The sequence below is a fragment of the Antedon mediterranea genome, chromosome 2 (assembly GCF_964355755.1).
Source record: "Antedon mediterranea chromosome 2, ecAntMedi1.1, whole genome shotgun sequence".
Lineage (NCBI taxonomy): Eukaryota > Metazoa > Echinodermata > Crinoidea > Comatulida > Antedonidae > Antedon > Antedon mediterranea.
Genome location: NC_092671.1, coordinates 33,201,345 through 33,225,772, shown reverse-complemented (window position 1 = coordinate 33,225,772; position 24,428 = coordinate 33,201,345). Strand labels below are relative to the sequence as shown.

Below are 24,428 nucleotides of genomic sequence, written 5' to 3'. Positions count from 1 at the left end.
ACGCAATTGAATTGACCAATCACAAGCGATGGCTTATTCGCTTGTGATTGCTAACTGTATATAACTTCGCTTGTCATTGGTTAAAACGCTTGCGTTGCGTTTACGTCCTTGCGTTACGTTCTAGTGGGAACCAAGCTTTATGCGTGTTACGTCAGAAATACAATTGTCAGTTAACATGGTGATCATTATTGCTAAATGAACTACACCTGATTTCCGTTCATATGCATATTACATCACTGAATAATGTGTAACTAAGTATATGATATTAATTTCAAAGTCAGAATGTTTTCTTTTGATTGCTCTCACTCTTATTCTAGCTTAGTGTTTTTATTGGTTTTCCACTTTACTGTCTTTTCCAATTAACACTAAAACGAAGCGTCACTTGTATTATTTTTTTAATACAATGTATGCAATTATTTTTGTTACTATTCTTTCTTCATTAAACTATTTAATTTCATCTAATAATTTGATCGTTTATTTGAATAATAATGACGTGCCATTAACTATGCTAAACATCTTATAAACATTTGGCTGGGCGAAACCTGTTGTATTTTATCTATTTCCATGCTTATAGCGAGCGACTCCTATTCTGATGTATGCCAATATTAATCACATGAAAATATTTATGCTTTCTGCCTTAACCTGATAGGAGAAAAAAACATACCGGTAATAATTGAATAATGAAGGGTAATTTAATGAATAAAAAACACACGGTTATGGTATTTCAAATGGGTTTATTAGGTCTCTACATGTTTATAGTATGATACATAACGTGTCATCATTGTCAGAATGATCAACGTTGAACGTAATTTATTTTTCTATTTGACAAACTTACCAACCTTGAGTTGAGCGACCAATGGTCAAACGTAAATGTTCAGGTTACTGTATTACTATTATCTAGAATGTTACCCACAATTATACTTACAGTTAGGTAATATAGACATGTAGCAAGTCTGCATATTGTACGTGACGTCATCCTATCAAATTAGATGTTAGAAGATGTATTGTCCCCCAAATGGATATTGTAACGTTTAATATAGGCCTATCATTAAACGTTAAAAGATCAAATTTCAATTTTTAGTCTATATTTGGTACCAAGGTTATTACAAATGCTTGAACTATATTTCCAAACAAGTTATTACGAAACGTTATTACGGTACATTATGCGTCTTCAATTCATTGCATTACTTGTGTGGTATTAAAAAAAACCACAGTAGGTCTATATTATATACAACACCTGAAATTGGGGAGACCCAATATAAACGGTACACAGTATGAAGCGTTAGCCGTGTCGTCACAAAGTACAGTACACGCGTGTCGTGCGAAATAAGCCTGGTTCATACTCTAGAGCAACGGCTGCGGTTTACGTAGCTATATTAACAAACGTAATCGTTCAGTCTAATTCTATAAAAGAAAACATTTTTTTCTTACATAAGGGATAGTTTATAATCGATTTTAGCTACTATCATGATGTTGAGGAATTGTTAGAACCATGAATCGGAGTATCGTATGAATACCGGGCGTGTCAATCGCAATATTATCTATTACTGTAACATACATCTGCATGTGTGTCGAGTGCAGCTAAACATTGTAAACGGGACAAAACACATGTTAGTTCTAGCACCACGTTTACATTGCATTACAACACGTAGCTTGAGGTCCGTCACAAGTCAGTCCAATACCACGTCAAATAATTGTGTACATTTTTTCAGTCAAATAGTCCAGTCCCTGCATCTGTTGAGGTCATCAAGGTAAAAATGATTTTAAAAAATAACTTCACAGTACCCTATGGAGTACTACTACATGTATGCATTAATTGCACACACTCTCAGATAAACCAATTAATGTATTAATAGGGTTTCACGTATTACTATAAGTTTTAAGATATAACATCTATGGAGTATCACCATTGCTGAAGCACACATACTCTTACTTAGCGTATCCTGTATCAAATACCATTCGCGTAGGCCTATCTGAACAAGCTGAGAATGTTTGAATACATCCTTAACAAAACTAAAGGTGTGTTCACACGTAAGGCTGTCAGTGTAATTAAAGTACTGTGATGATAATATACTGTAATGGCTTACGCCTAGGCCTAATTAACTTATAATTGTCTTTGTGGACACTTGAAATAACGCGTGCTTTGCTCACAGTTGCGACGTCAGTCACCTTAAAAGAACCACTCTGAATTCCTTTAGTCGATATTAAATATAGTGGAACAATGGGGAATGGATGTTTCTGATTTTAAAATATTCCTAATCATCTGTGTGTGATTCTACGTGGTTCGTCGCCTTATTCAATGGATCGTACTTCTTTGCGTTTATGCGTATTGTCGATAAATTTACCGTTTGTGGTGACGTAGTGCTAGGCGTCATCAACCGATTTCGCTTGCTATGAGTGTAGTCCGTTTGCTTGTTTGTCTTTTGATTGGTCAAGCCGAAATACACAGAGATACGTTTCTTTAAATCCGATATGACATTTCCACTGAATGACAGATATACCCATGGGTTTGTACAGCTGTTTAGACTGGCTAGCAGCAAGATTATAACGAACGATGTGCCTGAAAAAACAAAAAAATACACGCACCAAAATATTAAGCAATAAATTCACGAATGTTCATGATTGCATTACTAAGATATAGAGGGCGAGCTACATCCGGTCCTAGTTAAGACACAGGTGGAATAGCACAGTTAGTAGTGTACATCATTAGTGACCCTTGTTAGATTATTCCATATTGATTTTTTCCCCGAAATTGAGTGTCAGAGTGATCTTTAAATTGTTATTCCATATTTATGGCCTATAGAATTGGTTCTCATTACAAATGCGATTATTATTTTACTTATTACTTTTTCGGAACGAACACTCCTTAATATGTAATAAATGATATTATTGAACCTCGATGTTTAAGAACCTGGTCGAATTGATTCATCGGCACAATTTGCTTCCACATGTGTTTGGTATGCCACACAACAGGAGATTAATTATCTACTTTGCAAAATATGTAATTGTAACGTATCGGTATTTGTCGTTAGCGAAACTTAAAGAGTATTTGTGACGTACCCGGTGACCTAGTAACCTTTGGATTGAGACTAATTTTTTAGTAACAGTTTGAAGGATTTAACTTGAAATCACAAGTTTAACTTAACTTCACATGTTTTATGTTTTAAGTTCTGTCTACACTATCAAACTTCACATGTTTTCTGTTTTAAGTTCTTTCTACACTATCAAACTTCACATGTTTTATGTTTTAAGTTCTGTCTACACTATCAAACTTCACATGTTTTATGTTTTAAGTTCTGTCTACACTATCAAACTTCACATGTTTTATGTTTTAAGTTCTGTCTACACTATCAAACTTCACATGTTTTATGTTTTAAGTTCTGTCTACACTATCAAACTTCACATGTTTTATGTTTAAAGTTCTGTTACACTATCAAACTTCACATGTTTTCTGTTTTAAGTTCTGTCTACACTATCAAACTTCACATGTTTTATGTTTTAAGTTCTGTCTACACTATCAAACTTCACATGTTTTATGTTTTAAGTTCTGTCTAGTATCAAACTTCACATGTTTTATGTTTAAAGTTCTGTCTACACTATCAAACTTCACATGTTTTATGTTTTAAGTTCTGTCTACACTATCAAACTTCACATGTTTTATGTTTTAAGTTCTGTCTACACTATCAAACTTCACATGTGTTATGTTTTAAGTTCTGTCTACACTATCAAACTTTATGCGACGAAAACGTGTGACTAGTTTGATAGTGTAGACAGAGCTTTAGTGTGGTTTCAAACAGACGATGTTGATGATAAAGATGTTGATGAGGACGTTGATATGACGTTGATGAAGATAAGAAATTTATGATAGGAAAAAGTAATGAGATACAGTAAGATGATGATACGAATGTTGATAATGATGATGAAAGTTCATGATAAGGGTAATGATGGATGGGAATCATGAGGATGATGAATGTTGATGATGAAGATAATGATAAATGAGAATATAAGCATGACGATGATGATGCTGAAGCTAAGATTATGATGAATATGATGTTGATGATGAGATCATGATGACGTTAGGACGTTATCGATGAGTTGATGATAAAGAGGACGTTAATGATTGTAAGGGGACGTTGATGATGAGACTATAATAAGGAGGACGTTAATGAAGAGGACATGATAAGGAAGGTGCTAATTATTTAATCATGATAAGGATGATAAAATCATGATAAGGAGGATGAGGATGATAAAATTATGATAAGGAGGATGTTAATGACGAAACCATGGTAAGGAGGATGTTGATGATGGGATCATGATAAGGAGGATATGGATGATCGTATCGTGGTAAGAAGGATGTTAAAATGATGAAACCATGGTAAAGAGGATGTTGGTGATGGTATCGAGGATGTTGGTGATGGTATCATGGTAAGAAGGATGTTAATAATTAGACCATGGTAAGGAGTATGTTGATGACGGTATCATGGTAAGAAGGATGTTAATGATGAAACAATGGTAAGGAGGATGTTGGGGATGGTATCATGGTAAGAAGTATGTTAATGATGACACCATAGTAAGGAGGATGGGGGTGATGGTATCTTGGTAAAAAGGATGTTAATGACGAAACCTTGGTAAGGAGTATGTTGATGACGGTATTATGGTAAGAAGGATGTTAATGATAAAACAATGGTAAGGAGGATGTTGGGGATGGTATCATGGTAAGAAGTATGTTAATGATGACACCATGGTAAGGAGAATGTTAGTGATGGTATCGTGGTAAGAAGGATGTTAATGATGGAATCATGGTAAGGAGGATGCTGATGATAGTATCATGGTAAGAAGGATGTTAATGATGAAACCATGGTAAAGAGGATGTTGGTGATGGTATCAAGGTAGGAAGGATGTTAGTGATGAAACCATTGTAAAGAGGATGTTGGTGATGAAACTATGGTAAGGAGGACGTTGATGATGGGATCATGATGTGAATAATGATGATTATGATGATGGCATTATGACGAGAATGAAATTATAACTAAGTTTCTTTCTAAACAGGAAACTCTATCCAAAGTAGTCTCTTCTTTACAGAATGAAACTCCGCAGGGAATTTAAATATTAAAATGAAAAACTATACCCTGTTATTTAATGAATCATATCTTAACAATGTATTGCCTCTAAGATGACATATAATGAAAACATGTATTCCTATATTTACATGTTATGTAGATTATTGATATATTATTATAATTGAAATATATATGTTATCACTGAACATTTTTAAGTAGAGCCCAACGGTATTCCTCTAATTGATTGAACATGACTGATGGTTGCCCGTGGATATAAACGTGCCGCGAACATGTACAAGTAAAATATTATTTACTTACAAAGCACTACCGTATTCATAAGCTATATAAATTGGAAGAGTATTTACATAATAAAAAGGCTGATCACGGAAGAGTGAAATTACAATTAATTGTAATTTCACTATTCTCTGGGCTGATGTTATGTCTATTTTCTGTCATAATCTATTATTATTTTTTAACATGAACATGAAGATAACAGTTTCGGAAGATAATTGTCTGAGCAAGAACATATTACAATTTATGATATTTATGAATATATCTACACGTAGCCCTACACACCATTCTTGTTAAAAGATATTCAGCAGGCAAATATAAATTGAAGTGTTCGATGATGTGTATCCAACTCATAACACAACAGAGCGACAGGCTTCTTGATATTAAATTGCTTTTAAATATTATCCTTTTCAGGGATAGTTTGAAAAATAAAAAGGTAAAAATGAAACACGTGAAGGCAAACTATGTACATAGACATGAAGGACAATGACATTGCTACCTCCCTACCTTTTCAGGTTTCTTTTATTTATAGATAAGTTTTCCGTCTATAGAGGGCGTTTTGACTTGAGATTGGCAAAGATACCAAGTTAATGTAAACTGCAATTTTAAAAATTAGAACTTACTATTAATCGGTGCATTTTCTGGATCTAAAGATAACCAAAGTTGGCATACGAATTGGGGAGACCAGCAAATAATGTATAATGCCACAATCACAACGGCCATTTTTACGGTTTTAGTTTTGGCGCGTGAAATCAATCTTCCGGCATTATGTCGTCTGCTGTTCTCCAGACGAACAGAACCAATGTCAAGGCTAGTCTGTTTTGTTTTTCCAATGAAAGGTTTTCTATGTTCTTGCTTTTCTCCACCATCATCGAAATCTTTTTCCTTCATTTCTTTCAAACCAATAACGTTCCTCCAGATGGTAACAGAAATGCAGACGTAACAACAAATTAGAATAATTACTGGAATTAAATAAATGAAAAAAAACACAAAAATCACATAAACCAGTGATCCTTTATCACTTTTAAAGTTGTCTTTACAAATTGTTTTCTCTCCGTTCACTTGTAAATGGAATAGAAAAAATTGTGGTAAAGCAAATACAAACGAAATTGTCCAGGCCAACATGACCATACGACGTGACCTACGCTCGTTGTTTCCACGCAGTGCAGCCATTGGATGACATATGGCAAGATAGCGATCCATCGACATCATAACTAGCATATACGTCGACAAGAACAAGGGAAACACTTGTCCAAACATAACGAAACGACAGACTACATCGGGTGCATTAAAAGACACGGTAACGTCCATTATAATCTGCGGTAAGATGTTGAAAAATGCAACGAGTAAATCGGCCAAACACAAGTGCACAATAAAATAATGCATTCGCGTGAAGTTTCGTCGAAACTGCCAAAGCGCAAGTATAACTGTAGAATTGCCTACTATTGTTAGAACAAATATGACACTCATCATCGCTATTTCGATTCGTGCCAATTTTTCATTCCATATGACGGGAGTGATTTCTGTGCTATTTTCCGCAAAAAATGGCGTTGTAAGCATTGCCTGCGTTGTACCTACCATCTCGACGTTTGGTGTGCTTCTTGCTTTTTTACACAGACCTACTTACACAACCATTCGCACGTTTTATACAACTATTGCAGTGATTTCGCGAAGTATGTTGCGGTATTGTATTCAGTCAGCAGAACGTTCTTTCGATCGTGATGTTTTTTCAAATATAAAGGGCAATGCCCAGATGTCACAGTAAAACTACAATTACATCTTCAGATAAATCACGTATCATGTCGACCCCTGTAAAATTGAATAACACAAATGAAATATTATATTTAATCTTTGAAAAACATAGATATTAATACATTTAGAATGTCACTCTTTCTTGTTAAACAAGACAGAATTATTTCATTCAAAACATTAACAAATATAATTAAAGATAACATAGTAGTAGGATTAACTGGCTCGTCCTGTATTTATTTTGTTTTGTTGTAATTTCTACATTTTAAAAATAAAAACAAACAAATAAACAAGTTTACTTAATAGTTTTACTATTGTTGTTTGTGTTTGAAGTAAAGATACCACACACATCATAATTCAAAATTCATATTCACCATGCTTGGCCACAACATTGCTCATTCTACCACTCTTGAAAATAATGACACCCCTTCGGAACATTCTGAATCGTCTTCGCATAAAGTCGTTCATGGTAGAACACACTGATATAACTAGACCGGAGTCACGGACAATTTCCCCAAACTCAATAACTTAGAAGAAGTACATTACCAATGATAGAATTACAACATATCTCAAAATTAGCTATAAATATTCTAACAAAACGATCACAGATACCGCAAAACAATACATGTTGCGAGCGTCACTGGGGCTGTAATGAGTAGTACGTGATAACGTAAAATATTGCTGTCCAGGTGATTCTCTAATTTGTCAATTTATATTCTTCTGTCGTTTCAGTGATCAATCAAATCGTTCTACAATAAATTTACATTGTTATTACAGAAACATGAATATTATTGATGTGGTGTAGTAATCATGCATATCTCAATGTCTTTAACACACTACGATGAAAAAAGTATTACCAAAATGTACCAACAACATTGCCATTTAAATAATTTTCCAATGTACAAGTCCATTGGGCTTAACTAACGAAAAGTATTTCATCTAAATGTTTCTTGCATTTGAAAAGATCGTATCCTTTTTTAAGAGAAAACCTAACATAGTATTATTTTGTATTGGCATCATTTATTGGCGAAATATAATTTGCACATATACTAAACCTAAATTCTCTAAAGATAGATTTTAGTTCATTCTTTAGTGAGGAAAATGTAATCAAAGATTGCATTATCTTAGCATTCCACTGGGACTACAGAAAATGTCTAATTAGAAGAAATTCTAATTTGGAAAATACTTAATTTTCTCGCAACAGATTACCACATAGATGAAACTTGACAAAATCTACAAGGGAATAAATAACAGTACTCTTTATTAAACAATAATAATGTTATTTAAATAGAAAACAATTTCTGAAGCTCGGTGTGTCACGTGAGAAAAATGTAAAAGGGTTTCATAGACTAGACGATTATCGATAAAGAACAAAACGTATGCCGCCGTTCCGTGATCTGAAGTGTAACACGTTATGACATGCTCATATAAGTACATACATACACAGATCCATCGATATAGAAAGCCTACCTGACTATACTTGGGCATTAAATTAGAATTAATATCATAATACAGGCCTAATTGCCTACAGAAGCAATAGAACAATGTGAGAAGGCAGGATTAGGGATATACATACTTATATTATTTGAAAATGTAAGGCATCCATGCGCCAGACTTATGATAACCATTATTTATAATGTATCGTAAGATGGGAAGAAGAAAATTGGAACGAACTAAGGCTAAGAAGCTAGGACATGCTATCAAAGTATTTTCTGAGTAAGCATGATTTTAAGCCGAGGGAATGGACGATCCTGATAGATTTACAGATGCTACGACGATAGTTGGATTTAAAGTTTAAATCAATAAAAGCACATGTATGTGAATGGTCGAAAAAATGTAATAATTCGCTACATAAAAAGCATTTAAGATAGACTCGAATTGATTTCATATCAGGAGTAATCTAACGCTGGATTTATTTCTAGTTTATGCAGTTTTCTAGTAAACATTACATTCAGGTTTTAAGGTGCATAACGTGTTATGGGTCTCTGGTGAGTTGCACAGATGCATTAGAATATTTGTTATTAGGCTTTATGGATTAGTCGATGAGAAGAGGTTTGCGTAGAAGTATGTATGGAAGGAAAAGGTGTACAAAAATATTTGCTCAAAGGGGTCTACATGAGCAGTAACAAATCGTTTAGGTGATCACTGATTGGTTGTGGAAACATACATTTATTCGTGAAAACGAAAAGTTGATAATAAAATTGTACGTGCAATAGACGCGAACCTGAACTGGAGTCGGAGCCGGAGCGCAGTAGGTAAGTGTGGAGGAATGCAATACAAAAAAGTGGGAACCATCAAAATAAAATGAAGCACTTCAGGAAGAAGAATATTAATCGAAAATATACAATATACAAAATGCTTTGAGCATCACTCAACCCTCCTACACGGTGTAGTGGATGCTATTAAAATAAACTGTGCCAGATCTAAAGGGAATGAAAAATTATCTCGTTTATGAAACTTAATAAATAGAGCACAGAATACACCATTGCTATGCCTCGGTTAAAATGTTGCAGAATCAAAATAATATAAGCACGTTCGTATCAATCATTCATTATTGTTAAGATTTATAACACACCGGAGTGTATCGTTGCCATTTTACGGGTTAATTACGTATTACACGTGCCGTAATGAGTGCAATAGTTCTCCTGAACGAAAATGTCATATTCAATGGTGATATTTAACGGTACTAACGAACGTTCATCTTTTTGCTCATTTCTGAATAGTTAGGTGTGTTATAAAAGGTTATGAACGATGCCTCTGGCAGATAAACGAAACAGCGGTTTTGACCGTTTGTCAGGCCAGTCACTCAACTAGAATCATTTAATATACAAATAATGAATGTTTATGAGTGCAATGGTAAAACTAATTTTATGAGGTAAACAGATGAAAATAGAACATTTTTAACGGGAGGTTAGGCCAATGCCTAAGCTATTCAAGAAAGCAGAAATCCAAAACAATTTACAAATCAAATATGTGATTTAATTACAGAGCTTGTCCATCTTAACGTCATATTCCTTAAATTAAGAAATATTCCACAAACGTACGCATTTTTTATAATAGTCAAATGACACAAAACTGTTGACCTATTCAATGTGTCTCTATTATTATCCTTTCGGATTCACACAAAGTCATTAAGATTAATTAAGTAGGTAATTGAATAATGGGTTTCGTATAAACAGATTAATTTTGCAGACAAATAAGATAATAAATAATAAAATAAAATAACACTTTTGATTCTTAGAGCACAATGGCTCCTTTTGTCTAATTTACAAACGTCAACCTCTGTGTTACATATTCAAGGATTTTAATACGTCTACCCGATAAAATTTACTCAAACTGGCATACTTAAAGATTTGTGACGTAATTAATATTAGTTTAATTAGTTTGTTGTTAAATGAGAACTTTCTACAGATTTAAAAAAAATGATATTTTTTAACTTAGATTGAATTTACGTGTACGTATACATACCAGTGGCGTAACGGCTACGAGCGCTCACTGGCTAAACCCAGGGGCCCGGAGCTCAAGGCGCCCCTAAAAGCAGTGCCCAGAGGAGAAAAAAAAAACAGACATTAAAATATGTCGAAAAAGGCTAAAAACACCCAAGGTTTCCAGCGTTGGAGGACCACTTATAGTTCCTAAACCAGGGGCCTCAGGCCTCTGCGTTACGCCACTGATACATACTATAGTTGTATTTCATACTCAAGTATCTGGAACGATTCTATCTGTGTAACCTCTTTAGCCTATGATAAGAGAAATCAACCAAGACCTATTCAAAACTATTGAATTTGACACAATGGAATCTATATATAAATTATGGTTAATTCTGACATAGGCGAGCACAATGCAAAAACTTCGGTCGGTAGAAGTAATTTCCGGGTTCACGGAACGTGTTGGTTTCAACCAGGGAGTTGTAAAACAACTACCTGTTTCAACTAAGTTGGCCGTTGGTGCTTGGTGGCGATAGCCATTTTGTTTTTTTTGTTTATTTTCGGACCGCGCGTGTGAAGGTATAGTAGTACATAAAGATCAAATTAAATACATTCACAAAACATAGGAGTAAATTGTGGGAAATAATTATATAAAATTACATTACATCGAGAGAATTGATGATAAGAGCTTTTGTTTTGAAATCGAATGAAACCCCGATAGCCGAGTTGTTGAATAAGCTGCCAGGTCTTTATGTATACTGTGCGCTATCTGTGTTTCATCAGGACCCTGGGATACTTCTCCCCATGTTGCAAGCCGTCTAAATGTCTTCCTTCTTAGGCCACTGTGTCGCGGAATAATGTATTAATTATACCAATTAGGATGGTATTTATTTGAATAAACGCCCGGAACACCTCCAGAATAAAACATAAATTAAAATAATTATCTCGCTACTCAACCCCCCCCCCCCTCCCCACCCTAAATACATCTAATAAACGCCCATCCACATTTATACACACAATATTGCATTATATTTACAACACAATTATACTATTTTTAGTAGATTTCTTCGGACTGTTTTACAATTTACCAAGCATATCTACAATAAACACTATACGCCTAAAACGCTATTAATCATCTAAGACACTTAGGTTAGTGAGTACGTTTAGTTTTACGAATATCAAAAGCATTTAAATAATGGTAACCAACCGAAATTGTCCAGGCCAGAATGTCCTTCTAAAACTTTTTGCGTCCCGAGTCATTATCATTCCGAGAACCATCATCTACACTTCCTAGAGGGGGAGCGAGCGAAGCGAGCTCACCCTCTAGTAATAATAAATTACTACGGTACAGGTGTAGCCTGACTCTTAAAATCCACTATCCTACTATAACAATGGGCCAAAATCTCTCTAAAACAGAGCACTAGAATCAAGATATAATTAGGCCTAAAGTACCTTACTCAACCTAATGTTTCCAAAAGTCAATTGTGTGCAGACCTCGACATATACCGGGTTTTAAACATCAAAACATGCCATTGAAGTGCATGAAATTTTAGTGCAGAATTATTACCTTTCAATACATAATTTTCATCTACAGGTTTTTTACATAACGGGCAACATTTAAGGTATATTTATTTACTCATTCATCAATTAAAATCATACAAAGTCAAAAGTCTAAAATGCATACAAGAGATACAAACATGGAATAATTATAACTACAATTAGAAAACTAGTAAAAACAAGCAAGGCTAAAACGAGTAAAATATTTACAGAAACAAACAAAAAACACACAATATTATTTAGCGTTACTAAGCATTAAAACACTACGCAGTTTGGTGTGCCAAAGTAATACAATTGTAGATTATGTGGAAAGATTTCTACAGTCGAACGTAAAAAAAGTAAAAATGCTGAGATAATAGCACAGTAAGACAATAAAATATCAATGCCGCAATGTTTCTATGCCGGACTTACTGACTATCATATTTAGGGCATTAGATTAATAAAATTGAATTCACCACTAAATATCAGATTAAGGATTGGATCAAAGGATCGATCAAATTGTTTGATAATACTCTGTCACTTGCTGAATTATATTATATAGAAGTCGTTGACTGGTAATTGCCATACAGTGACAGATTTATTAATATATTACTAGTAAGAGTTGGTTCCGTAAATTGTCTATAAACAAATTTACAAAATATATATTTTTTTCTATTCAGGTCCTATGTATTTATTGAGTTATTTACGGGATTATAACTTAGACAATTAATCACATAAAAATATATTGTCTCTGAGCAGTGACAGAAATTTATTTCTTTTAACAATGATTCTGTGAAATTGCGAAAATCCTATTTCACACAAAGAGGCTGGCACAAAATGCTGTCCAATTGTGACAATCCGTACTGTCACAAAAATACTGTCAAATGATGACAGTTGATACAGAGATACTGATCTTCACAATCCGTACTGAAACGAAGATACTGTCGAAATTGTGACAATCCTACTGAAAAAACAGAGATACTGTGGAGTACAGAAATACTGTCGAATTGTGACAATCTCTACTGACACAACTATACTGTCAAAATTGTGACAATCCTACTCACACAAAGATACAGTCGAATTGTGAAAATCCGTACTGAAACAGAGATACTGTGGAATACAGAAATACTGTAGAATTGTGACAATCCGCACTGACACAAAGATACTGCTGAATTGTGACAATCCGTACTGACACAAATTAATATACTGTCGAATTGTGACAATCCCTAGTAACATACAGAAACTGTGGAGTAAAGCAATACTGTCGAATTGTGACAATCTCTACGACACAAAGATTCTATGAAATCAAACTCACACAAAGAGGCTGTCGATTTGTGAAAATCGGTACTGGCACAAAATGCTGTCCAATTGTGACAATCCGTACTGGCACAAAACATACTGTCAAATGATGACAGTTCACACAAAGATACTGTCGGATTTTCACAATCCGTACTGACATAGAGATACTGTCGAATTGTGACAATCCGTACTGAAACAAAGACACAATCGAATTCTTACAATTCATACTGACATAAATACCATGTCTTATTGTTTACAATTCGTACAGCAGACAAAATTGTTTCAATTCGTATTGACACTGTTGTTTTTTTTAGTGAGTCAAATGGCCGAGCGGTAAAGGCAGGGGCGCCGTTTACCGTACCCGAAAAGCCAACAAGATCGGCAAGGGTTTGAGGCCGACTTGCTCCTAGTTCTGGTGGTGGAAAAAGTCTTCTCGGATAAGGACTATAAACTGTAGGTCCAGTGTAAACAGTTATAACCCATGTGCACTTTAAAGAACCCAGTTCATTATTCGAGAAAGAGTAGGGCCTTACCCCGGTGAACTGGTTCACTAAAAAGCCCCTGTATCAGGGGGATTTCCACCTATCTGATAGGACAGTGATTAATTTACTATTGGTAATCCTTGGCTACATTGCCTAAAGACATACAATAAAAAAATAAATAACTGTAATAAAATATTCTAACATTCATACTTGAACGAACAGCCATAAAGTAATTACATCCAACAACATCACATCATTTAAACATCTGATTGACTTAATTAGAACTGATTTCCGTTTCTGTTCAGTGTAGCAACTATGCCGAACTAATCAACAAAATAGGTTAATTACTTGAAACATTAGGTTTCTCTTCCAACGATCTACAAGCCTTTTAGTTATCACTCCCTGTGTTAAATTCTGTCTGGCTTAAGGGGTAAGCTCATTACCGGTACGGATATAAAATGTTAGGCTTCCATACATTTCTTTAAATTAAATTTATTTTGATTTAGGCTATATTACAAACATGTATAATTTTGTCACAATGGGCAAGGAGTACAACAGTTTTTCTTCAATGAATAATGTATTTATAAAAATGTCGTAAACATGACATGCTGTTTACTCTATAATACTTCGTAACAAATTAAGCCTAATAAGGATTCACGAATGCGCGCGGTTAAATCATGTTAGGTCTACTTTGGTGGTGAATCTTAATGTCTAAAAATTAATTCATCCTTTGATTTAGCGTATATTGCAATTCATTTTTAAATGTGTCAGTTCAAGGAGAATATCAAAGAAACTGGCCAAGAATAGCTGTTTGCTCTAACTTTTTTAATATGAATAATTCATTTAGAAAATGGAGAACGTGAAAGGTTGTTTATGTACTGTATTGCTTCGCAATAAATAAAGCCTAATTGGGATATGATAATTAATATTGAAAAAACTAACTTTATGAACATTTCTTTTGCCAAATCTCAACCCATTGTTAAATCATTTACGATAAATAATATAAAAATAACCAATGTTGAATGCTTAAAGTTACTTGGGGTTCAGATTACTAATGATCTGAAATGGAATATGCATATCCACGATGTTGTTAATAGAGCTAGTAAGAGATTACATATGTTGACATGTTTAAAAAGATTTGGAATGCCTTGTAACCATCTGCGTCAAATGTATATTAGCCACATAAGACCTGTAACTGAATATGCGTGTCCGGTATGGCACTCTGCCTTAACCATAGCACAATCCATGGAGCTTGAATCTATACAGAAACGCGCATGTAGAATAATTCTCGGACAAAAATATGCATCCTATGATCAAGCAATTAAACTATTTAATCTTAAATTTTTAGATCAAAGAAGAGAAGATATTCTTCTTGATTTTGCTAAAAATCTTAACAAAATCGTTCCTAACGCACTTCCTAAATTGAGAGGCGAAACGTGTGGCAGGATACTTAGGAATGCTAAGAAGCAAAGTGAAATATATGGCAATACTAAAAGATTCAACAACTCATGTTTCCCAGCACTGTGTAGACTAATTAATAAACCAAAATAAACACAACAATAATAATAATAATAAGTAATAAGTACTTTCATCAGTTTCTTCCATGTGTAATATCTCCTTTTTAAAAATATTTTTTTTTTTTTTAACTTTTTAACTTTTTAATGTTGTAAATTTTGATGTTTGAAAGCTTGTACCAATTTTATATGTAAATCTCTCGCAATTCAGTTTTATTTTATATATACTGCAAAGAGAAATATTGAATAAAAGCAGAATGAATGAATGAATGAATTCACGAATGCTTTTAAATCTCTTTAATGAACTTTAGTGTATTAAGGTAAATTCTAAAGCTGACAAATTAGAATGGATGTATCTAATCAAGATCAGACTGAGTCAAGTGTCAGCGAACATCTTGCGAATCGAGTGGCCAAACTGTTAAGGCAAATCATTGGCTATACACAATCGGCATGAGTTCAAGTCTGTTCTCGATCGCAGTGGTAGAAAAGGTCTGAACAAATTACATATGCAAGCCAATGAACCAAATTCCAATGAGCTCGAATAAAAAATAAAACAATACGTGATTTTCAACCATTATTTATAATATCAAATATCATCATAATAGAAAATGGAAGGCCAAAAAAAATAAGCCTAACCAAGAACTAAAACGAAGAATAATGTTTTATAAAAAAAAATCAAGTGTGATCAGTATCAGTATTATGAGGAGATGTAATGCATTGTTTTATTACTTCTGGTCGGGATAAAGCCGAGTTTGTTAGCCAACATTGAATAGATATCGGGTACAAGGTATTTTTTAATAATATACCAATACAACATAGGCCTAAGAGATATGCGACGTTCACCTACATAATAAACAATGAGATATACATCTAAATTATGATGGGGAAGCGATGTGTTCAGGTTGAAAAGTGTTGATTTAGGCCTAAATATTGCACTCGTATAATAAACGGCAGCCAAAAAACTACCATAAAGAGCCTAAGTACATGTCTTCACCATCAACAAAAAGTAATTTCACTTTTCAACACAATCAAGCAGCTTCAAATTCACCTGGATATTCATCGTTGAATATACACTTAATTTGAATCCAATCAAACGGAAATGAAAAGAGTATCAAGGATGTAATAGAGGACTCAACACAATAGAACAGCTTCTAAAACCAGAAAGATTGTTACAACATTGATTAAATCTTATTTGATTCGGAAATGTCTATTTATGAATAGTATAGATCAAATAGCTTATGAAATAATGTCAATTGCCCATAAAATGGTATTTATTTCTTAACCATTCTTACGGACGGAAAATATATACTTGTGTATAATTATCAAGCATAGTTTTGAAAGCTACATCAGATCATGTGCACCATCGACATCCGCCTCTAAATGTGTCTAAATGTTTGCAATCATTTTAAAGATTTTTATTTTTAAATTATAAAATACGGTAGACCTATCAAAATGTTGTAACAATATTGACAATAACCCACTTAATTTTCATTAGCAATAAAGCAGACCTTTACAGGAACTGTTTTATGTTATAAGAACCACCAAAATTGTAATTTACAAACAATGCCATGACTAATTTCATTTTGGGTAATTCTAACGATTTTTGTCAACGATCACCCATTGATTTAAATTGGACAGAAACGCGGTCTTTTGTTATTTTTAATCCATTTTAAAATAAACGGTAATTTTGTGTTATACAGCAGACCCTAAGATCTAGAGAGCTAGTACCAATAGTAAACAATTCCCAGAGCATGGATAGATTATTGTTGTTTAGTTCATCTGTAAGGTTCATGAGTATTGGTTGTCTTACGTACTCAAGTCTTTTGCATTCAAATACGAAATGATACAGTTTCCTTTTCATTACAATTACACAATAAGCATATACCTGCATTTTCTGTTTATGTTAAGGATTATATTTCATAATAATAATATTAATAAACTATAGAAAGTGTATAACCGGAGCCAACCTTTAACATAAAAGTTGTGGTAATTAATAATATAAAATTATTAACAAAAACTATCCGTAAGCATCAGCCTTCTCGACTGCGAGATCTTGAAGACCTCAAGTGGAATTTCTGATGAATAGATTAGAAGATGACACATTGTCAATTACTGGTTATAATGAATGATTAAACGAATGAAGAATGTTCATTAAGTGAACAACGATAGGAGAAAACTGACCTTACCTCTAAACGAGTGATTTTGTACAAAACCCCCCATAATTGCCCTTTTTCTGCTATTAATTATAAAAAGTACAGACTATTCATAGTGTTCCTTTCATAGCATAATAAATTAGCATTTCATCTCTTTAACTAAGCAACTTGTAATTAACGAGCTTAGACTTCAATCGATAATTTCATCTGATGAACTTAAACTAAATTAAAAGTACGGACTCTAGCAGATAAAATAATTAACATCAATTCCCACAAGTAATTCTAATGAGAGTTACAAATTGTAACAATAATCATCAACCTAATATTATTAGGTTTTGTTATAATTATTTCCAGAAGACTCCCCCAGATTTGGTATTTCAGTAATAATAATAATAATAAATGAAAACTTATATAGCGCCGGTATCCTCCACCCATGTGGCGCTCATGGCGCTTTGTGCATTAACAACGTGCGAGAACATCAGCGAATAGCGACGTCTTTAGGTTGTTCTTGAAACTGTTTAGACTAGTTGAGCATTTAACTGTTGCTGGTAAGCTGTTCCATACACTTGCGGCCGCAACGTAAAAAGATCTCTGACCCCACTGATTTTTCGCTCTACGCTCTTGAAGAAGGTTTTGTGACAATGATCGTAGGCCTCTGCGGGATGATTCGTAACGATCCACAAGGTCAGATAAATAAGCAGGAGCACTGTCATTTAGGATCTTGAATACAAACAACGCAAGTTTGTACTTAATACGTTGTTGAACAGGCAACCAATGCAAATCCATCAGGACAGGAGTTATGTGAGCGTTTGATTTTGTATAAGTTACAATTCTAGCTGCCATATTTTGCAAGCGCTGCAAACGTTGTATTTGAGATTTTGGTATGCCAAACAACAAGGCATTACCAATGTCAATTTTAGAAGTGACAAATGAGTGTACAATCAATTCAGCTGTTTTCTTGTTAAGATTACCGCGAATACGACCAAGGTTCCTAATCGATATGCATGCTGCTTTGGATACAGTTGTTATTTGTGCTTCCATAGTGAGATTACTATCCAGCATGATTCCCAGATTCCGGACCACCGATGAGGGAGCGATGTTAGAGTTTCCGATTCTGATGTGTGTGATGTTGATTTTGGAGATGTTACATTTAGACCCGACGATAATAAACTCTGTCTTTCCATCATTCAACTTTAGGTAATTTGTTGTCATCCAATTGCGAACATCTTCTATACAGGCTTCCATCTTACTGATTGCTGCAGCAACATCCCTTTGCACTGGATTTACTGACACATAAATCTGTGTATCATCTGCATAGAAATGGAAATGTAGACTGTGTTTGCGAATAATGTCACCAAGGGGAAGCGTATAAATGGAAAACTGGCCAGGCCCAATTACTGACCCCTGTGGTACACCATATTCCAGGCAAGCTTCATCTGAGAATGCATCATTGATACAGACTAGCTGACGTCTTCCTGTAAGATATGACTGGAACCAGTTAAGAGCAACACCATTTATGCCAATGCGATTTCTCAGACGGGTTATCAGTCTTCGGTGATCAACTGTATCAAACGCTGCTGACAAATCCAACAACACCAATAGCGTTATTTTCCCATCATTCATTCCTTGTAACAAATCATTCTGTACCTTTAAAAGGGAACTCTCCGTGCTATGACATGCACGATATGCCGACTGGTAATTCTCATTTAAATTATGCTTTTGAAGATATGGAGTAATGCGTGATGTCACTACACGCTCCAGAGTCTTTCCAAGAAAAGAAAGATTCGACACCGGGCGGTAATTTTTCAGCGTGTTATGATCCAAGTTTTGCTTTTTTATTAAAGGACGAACGTGAGCAATTTTCAGTTCATCTGGCACTATGCCGGTATTAAGAGAATGGTTAATGATTTCCGTTATTATTGGAACGACTGCGTCTATACACTTCTTCAGTATAGAAGTAGGAACTGGATCTAACCTGCATGATTTTGTTGGTGATTTCATCAGAATGTTGCGGATCTCATCTTGAGATGCTGGTGTAAATGTTGTGAGATGCTGATGAACAGCTGTCACAGGCTCATTAAATGGCATGTCATCAATCTTGAAGTCGTCTCTGATGATCTTGATCTTGTCTGTGAAAAACTGACAGAACCTGTTCGCAATATCTAGGTCAGAAAGACTATCTGGGAGAGGTGATACCTGGCGATGATGAAGGAGTTGGTTAACAATTTTAAAAAGTCCTTTCTGATCTGCTGCATGTTCTTCACACAAGCCAATGTAGTAGTTGGCCTTTGCCTTTCTTACCATGGAATTTACATTCCTCTTCTGTGCAATGTAAGCTTGACGATCTATTTCCAGATGAGAGATTCTCCATTTCTTTTCAAGCTTACGCTTTGTTCTTTTCTCAGCATAGATGTCACTGTTATACCAACTAGTGTTTGGTCGGACCTTTACTGTTCTCTTTTTCGGTGGTGCGTGTTTGTCAAGAAGTTCACTCAAAGTGGTGACATATAGTCGTACTTTACTTGATAAATCAAGATTTGAGAGCGAAGTTCCGAGATCAGACTGTGTGATATCTTTACATAATGTCTCAAAATTTATAGCATTCCAATGACGAGTTTCGATGGATTTAGTGATTATGGGTGGCTTCTTGATAAGGAGATTACATGTGATTGCATAGTGATCTGATATACCATCAATGACATTAAGGTTTGAGAAAACAGAAGGATCAGATGAACGAGTGATCAGCAAGTCTAATGTATGACCATGTCGGTGTGTAGGTGTAGACACATGCTGTTGAAGACTGCTTGCTACAAGTAGATTCCGAAAATGTGATTCCGAAATGTTAAAGTCTCCAACGAATAGTATGGGAGCCGGCTTCAATACATAGTGATCAACCAAAGTTGAGAATTCTTCAGTGAAAACATTTAGACTGCAACCCGTTGATTTGCTTTGAGGACGATATACTGCTACGAGGAAAACTGAGGATGCATTGCTGACTATTTCCACATTTAGCAGTTCAAATGATTTTGGTAATAATCCCGTGTCATAACATTTAACCGCTATGCTTTCCTTGTAAAGAAGTGCAACTCCACCACCTCTTTTAGTACCAGCACGGGGAGCATGTTTGAGAGAGTATCCGTTGGGTGTAATATTTCCTATAACTGATGTAGGACTCAATTCGAATGGTCGAGAGATTTTCAAGTGGTTTAGGGTTAATTCAAAGGTGGGAGGGGGGGGGGGGAATCTATATCACTAAAATTGGTAGCAGACTTGAAATCTGTTCTTTGTCATTTTTCTGTTGGTAGAATATTATGTTCTTGCATAAGAATCGATGATGATTTAAATCAGAAGGTCCAATGTCCAATTTTTCGTGTGCAAATATTAGAAGAAGCTGATGCATGTCTTATGATTGGTTAGTGCCTTCGAACATTGTTCCTCCTGTGTTTAAACCTCTCCTGTGGTGAGGTGTTATGTGCGCTTTAAAGTCATTAAAGTAATAGGGAATTCCACTCCACCTCTTTCCCCGCAGGTCGTGGTTGACACATAATTGATGTTACCAATTTTATAATGTACATACAGTATTTAGTTTCTGGATGTTTCTGGTCCGTGTGTATGTAAATGCTTTCCAAATTGAAAAGCACCCGCTTTTTTTGGTACTATTGAACATACAAACAATTGATTGAACAACAAAATTGTGTAAATAAATAAAATATACTGCAAATTACATAGTTCGAAAAAGTAGGGTTTACCTTTGGTCCTCCATCTCAGCACCTATCGTTGTGGACAGACGAATGAGTGCCGTTTGGTGACAGCTGAAAGATATGAAGAGACCCTTCGGGAAGATGAAATGTACAATTACAACTGACCTGAATCCAGATAGTACAAAATAAAATAATTTATGTAAAGTGATACGAAAAAGTTACCGATGTGTGAGTTTCAAGGTTACATGGTGGTCCAGAATGCGATTTTAACTATCTATAATATATCTATATCTAAGTATGTATTGTATTGTTTTGCATTGCACTTTGATGAAGAGGACGTTACTATAGAGTAACAATGATTGAAAACAACAAGGCCATATACCATGGCTACAGTCAAGTGCTCAAGTTAATGTTTACCGACCAACCGAACGACCGACTGACCAACCGACCGACATAGTAAGCTGTAGAGTTGTTTAAAGGGAAATGGCAAAAAAAAAAAACGTTTAGCCTACAATAATTGAGTTGGGTATAAAATCATAACACACCGTTGATAGGACTTATTTCCTTTGTTTTTACATAGAAAACTTAGTTTATAATCATTCCTAGCGTATTAGTTTAGGCCCAGTGTTTGCGATACTCTTTATTCATGTTTTAAGTTACTACACATTTAAATATGTTCAGAGTTACATTAGAATTGTACAAGGGATTTTAAATGTATGCAATTTTAAAGTTTTGGCACTTTGTACTCCACCACATACAAACAAATTGTTTCTATACCCGGTAATGTGAGTGTCGAAAACGTGGGTCGCTATTTCCAATAGAAAGTAACTGAACTCATGTATTACTACGTCACACCTCTTTTTATCCAGGATATCCAATAAATGTGGCATACGTTGGGATATAAATGCTCTCTAAAGTATTAAAGTGCGACAGCGCAATAACAAATATCAAAAGTTGATATATATTTCCGATAAACCTCAATTTGGAAAATTCGTCGTACGTAGTAAGGTTAGTAAATGTAACGGTAAATCACTGAAACTAAAATCTCTAATTACCTAAACTAATAGTCGTAAATTTACAACATATTAAAAAAATGTTTGATGGTTATGGACATGTTTCTGACTAAAAGTGTTTCAACTTAACGTAGGCCCTAAATAAAATAATTTACATATGGTAATTAGTGTAGTCATTGTGTGTACAGCAAACCTGTCACGAAATGTTTAGGCCTAAATTTAATAATGCAATATCGTAAAACCTCGGAATATCTTCTTTGTTTTGGTCTCTTATGTGTATTTTATGATGGGCTTCTTTTCTAGATTAGGCCTACTTTTACAAACCACAGAGGGGGGTTCTTTTCGAGGTTCCCAATTAATGAGATGCTGATACAACTGCATTAAAGATAATCAAACGATTGCGTATAAATGTATGAATTATTGATTGTCATGAATATTCATGTATTAAATTGGTATAACCAACAAACATATATAAAATAATAATAATTTGTATTTATATGTTAGATATGTCTGGTGTGTCAACCTGCAGTTCGAATTATCGCACAGATAATTGAGTAAAATAATTTGAGTTATCGCCATTACTCTGTGTACAATAATTAACCTTTTTGTGCGCATTCAGCTAGATCCTTTAAATATATTATACATACCAGAACTCAACAACTGTTCTTGCAATAAAGAAATCTCACAGGGTCCAAATGTCAATAAAATTAAATTATTTTGATTTCTTTCTATCTAATCATAGGAAAACCGTGTTTGCATTGTTTATTTTAAAACTTGATCAAAACAATTTATCATAAAAAAAGCAGTTGATGATTTGTATCAAAGGCGAATCTTGTTATCACCATTTTATTGCACCAAGGTTTTGTCCGCATCGCAAAAATAAAAACAATAGCATTACAATAATAACAACAATAATACACGGGTTTTTTTCTCCAAATACTATGGGAATTCATGGATCGCTGACTAAAATACAAATACAATTGGAAAGCAATGCACTTTTTAGAACACGTGGCAATGAATAGTGGACATGTACTCTTCCCTGGTGAAACTAACAAACCAGTGAAACAAAACGGAGATTGGAATAATAAACAAATATTATGTATATGTATAAAGATGTTGGTTCTTTTAAGTTGAATGAGAGGAAAGATTGAACATACGGGACCAAATAGTGACAAATATATTAAATATAGAGCAGAAGCCCAAATAATAAGTATAAAAACAGTTGATATGAGACATAACATAATACATAACAGATATGGATGTATGCCGCGTGTGGCCCTTGGATAAAACAAAAGAAGGGGCTAAAATGTGTTAGATTAAACATTGGGAATACATGAAATAAATTTAAATATTATGCCACACAGAACAAAACAGGCAAACAAATCTAAACTAAATCGAAATGTCATTCTATCCCAATGGGAAAATCTATTGGACCAAATAAGCCAAATTTAATTTGGTTAATATTATTTTGAGATATTATACAAATGTCAGGGAATTGTATATGTATGTATTACGTCTAGAAGAACAGTAGTTGTGTGTAAGACTTAAATAAATAATTGTAGCTTGGAGATATATCTACTGTATGTTTACAGGTACTTAAATCCCATAATCTCGGTAAATATATGGCTGCAGATTTTTTTTAATTGCTTAGCAAAAAAAAACTTTGCCTTAAGTCAATCATTTTGCTTAAGACAGTCCAAGCAATATAATATTATTAAAAAATATATTGTCCCCCTTTTTGGATACATTTTACACACATAATAGCATAATAAACAAGGCCAACAGCCATTAAGTCGCGTGCTACAATGCATAGTGATACCGGACCGACAGACAGACCGACAGACCGACAGACAGACCGACCGACAGACCGACCGACCGGCATAGTGAACTATAGAGTCGCGTCCACGCGACTAAGAAGGCATAATTTTGACAAATTTTTTAACTCTTTCATCAAAAGCGTGCGCAAATTATCCAATTCGACGTGCTCGTATGACGTAATTTTAAGTCGAAATTGTTTAAAAGTTGGTAAAATTATTAGAAAAGGCTCCAAAAACATAAATCACGAGAAAAAAGTATGTATTTAACGCTACGTGCGCAGCGCGCGTAAACATTTGCGCGCGTATGGGAATTTTTTACATGCTCAAAATGACAAGAAACGCGTAGAAAGTTGATTAAAAATTATTTTGCGCATTTTAAAATGTT

The 24,428-nt window shown here is 34.4% G+C and overlaps 1 protein-coding gene across 1 annotated transcript in view; it reads right to left on the bottom strand.

The window, feature by feature from the left end:
- Positions 1-721: 721 nt before the first annotated feature.
- The window catches only part of LOC140040839 (isotocin receptor-like), a 29,048-nt gene continuing 5,341 nt past the window's right edge, over positions 722-24,428 (bottom strand). The window contains exons 2-3 of the mRNA XM_072087080.1: positions 5,975-7,160; positions 722-2,560 (exon numbers count right to left, since the gene is read on the bottom strand). Coding sequence (XP_071943181.1) covers positions 2,256-2,560; positions 5,975-6,932 — 1,263 coding nt within the window. The 5' untranslated portion in view covers positions 6,933-7,160 and the 3' untranslated portion in view covers positions 722-2,255. The remainder of the gene's footprint in view (positions 2,561-5,974; positions 7,161-24,428) is intronic.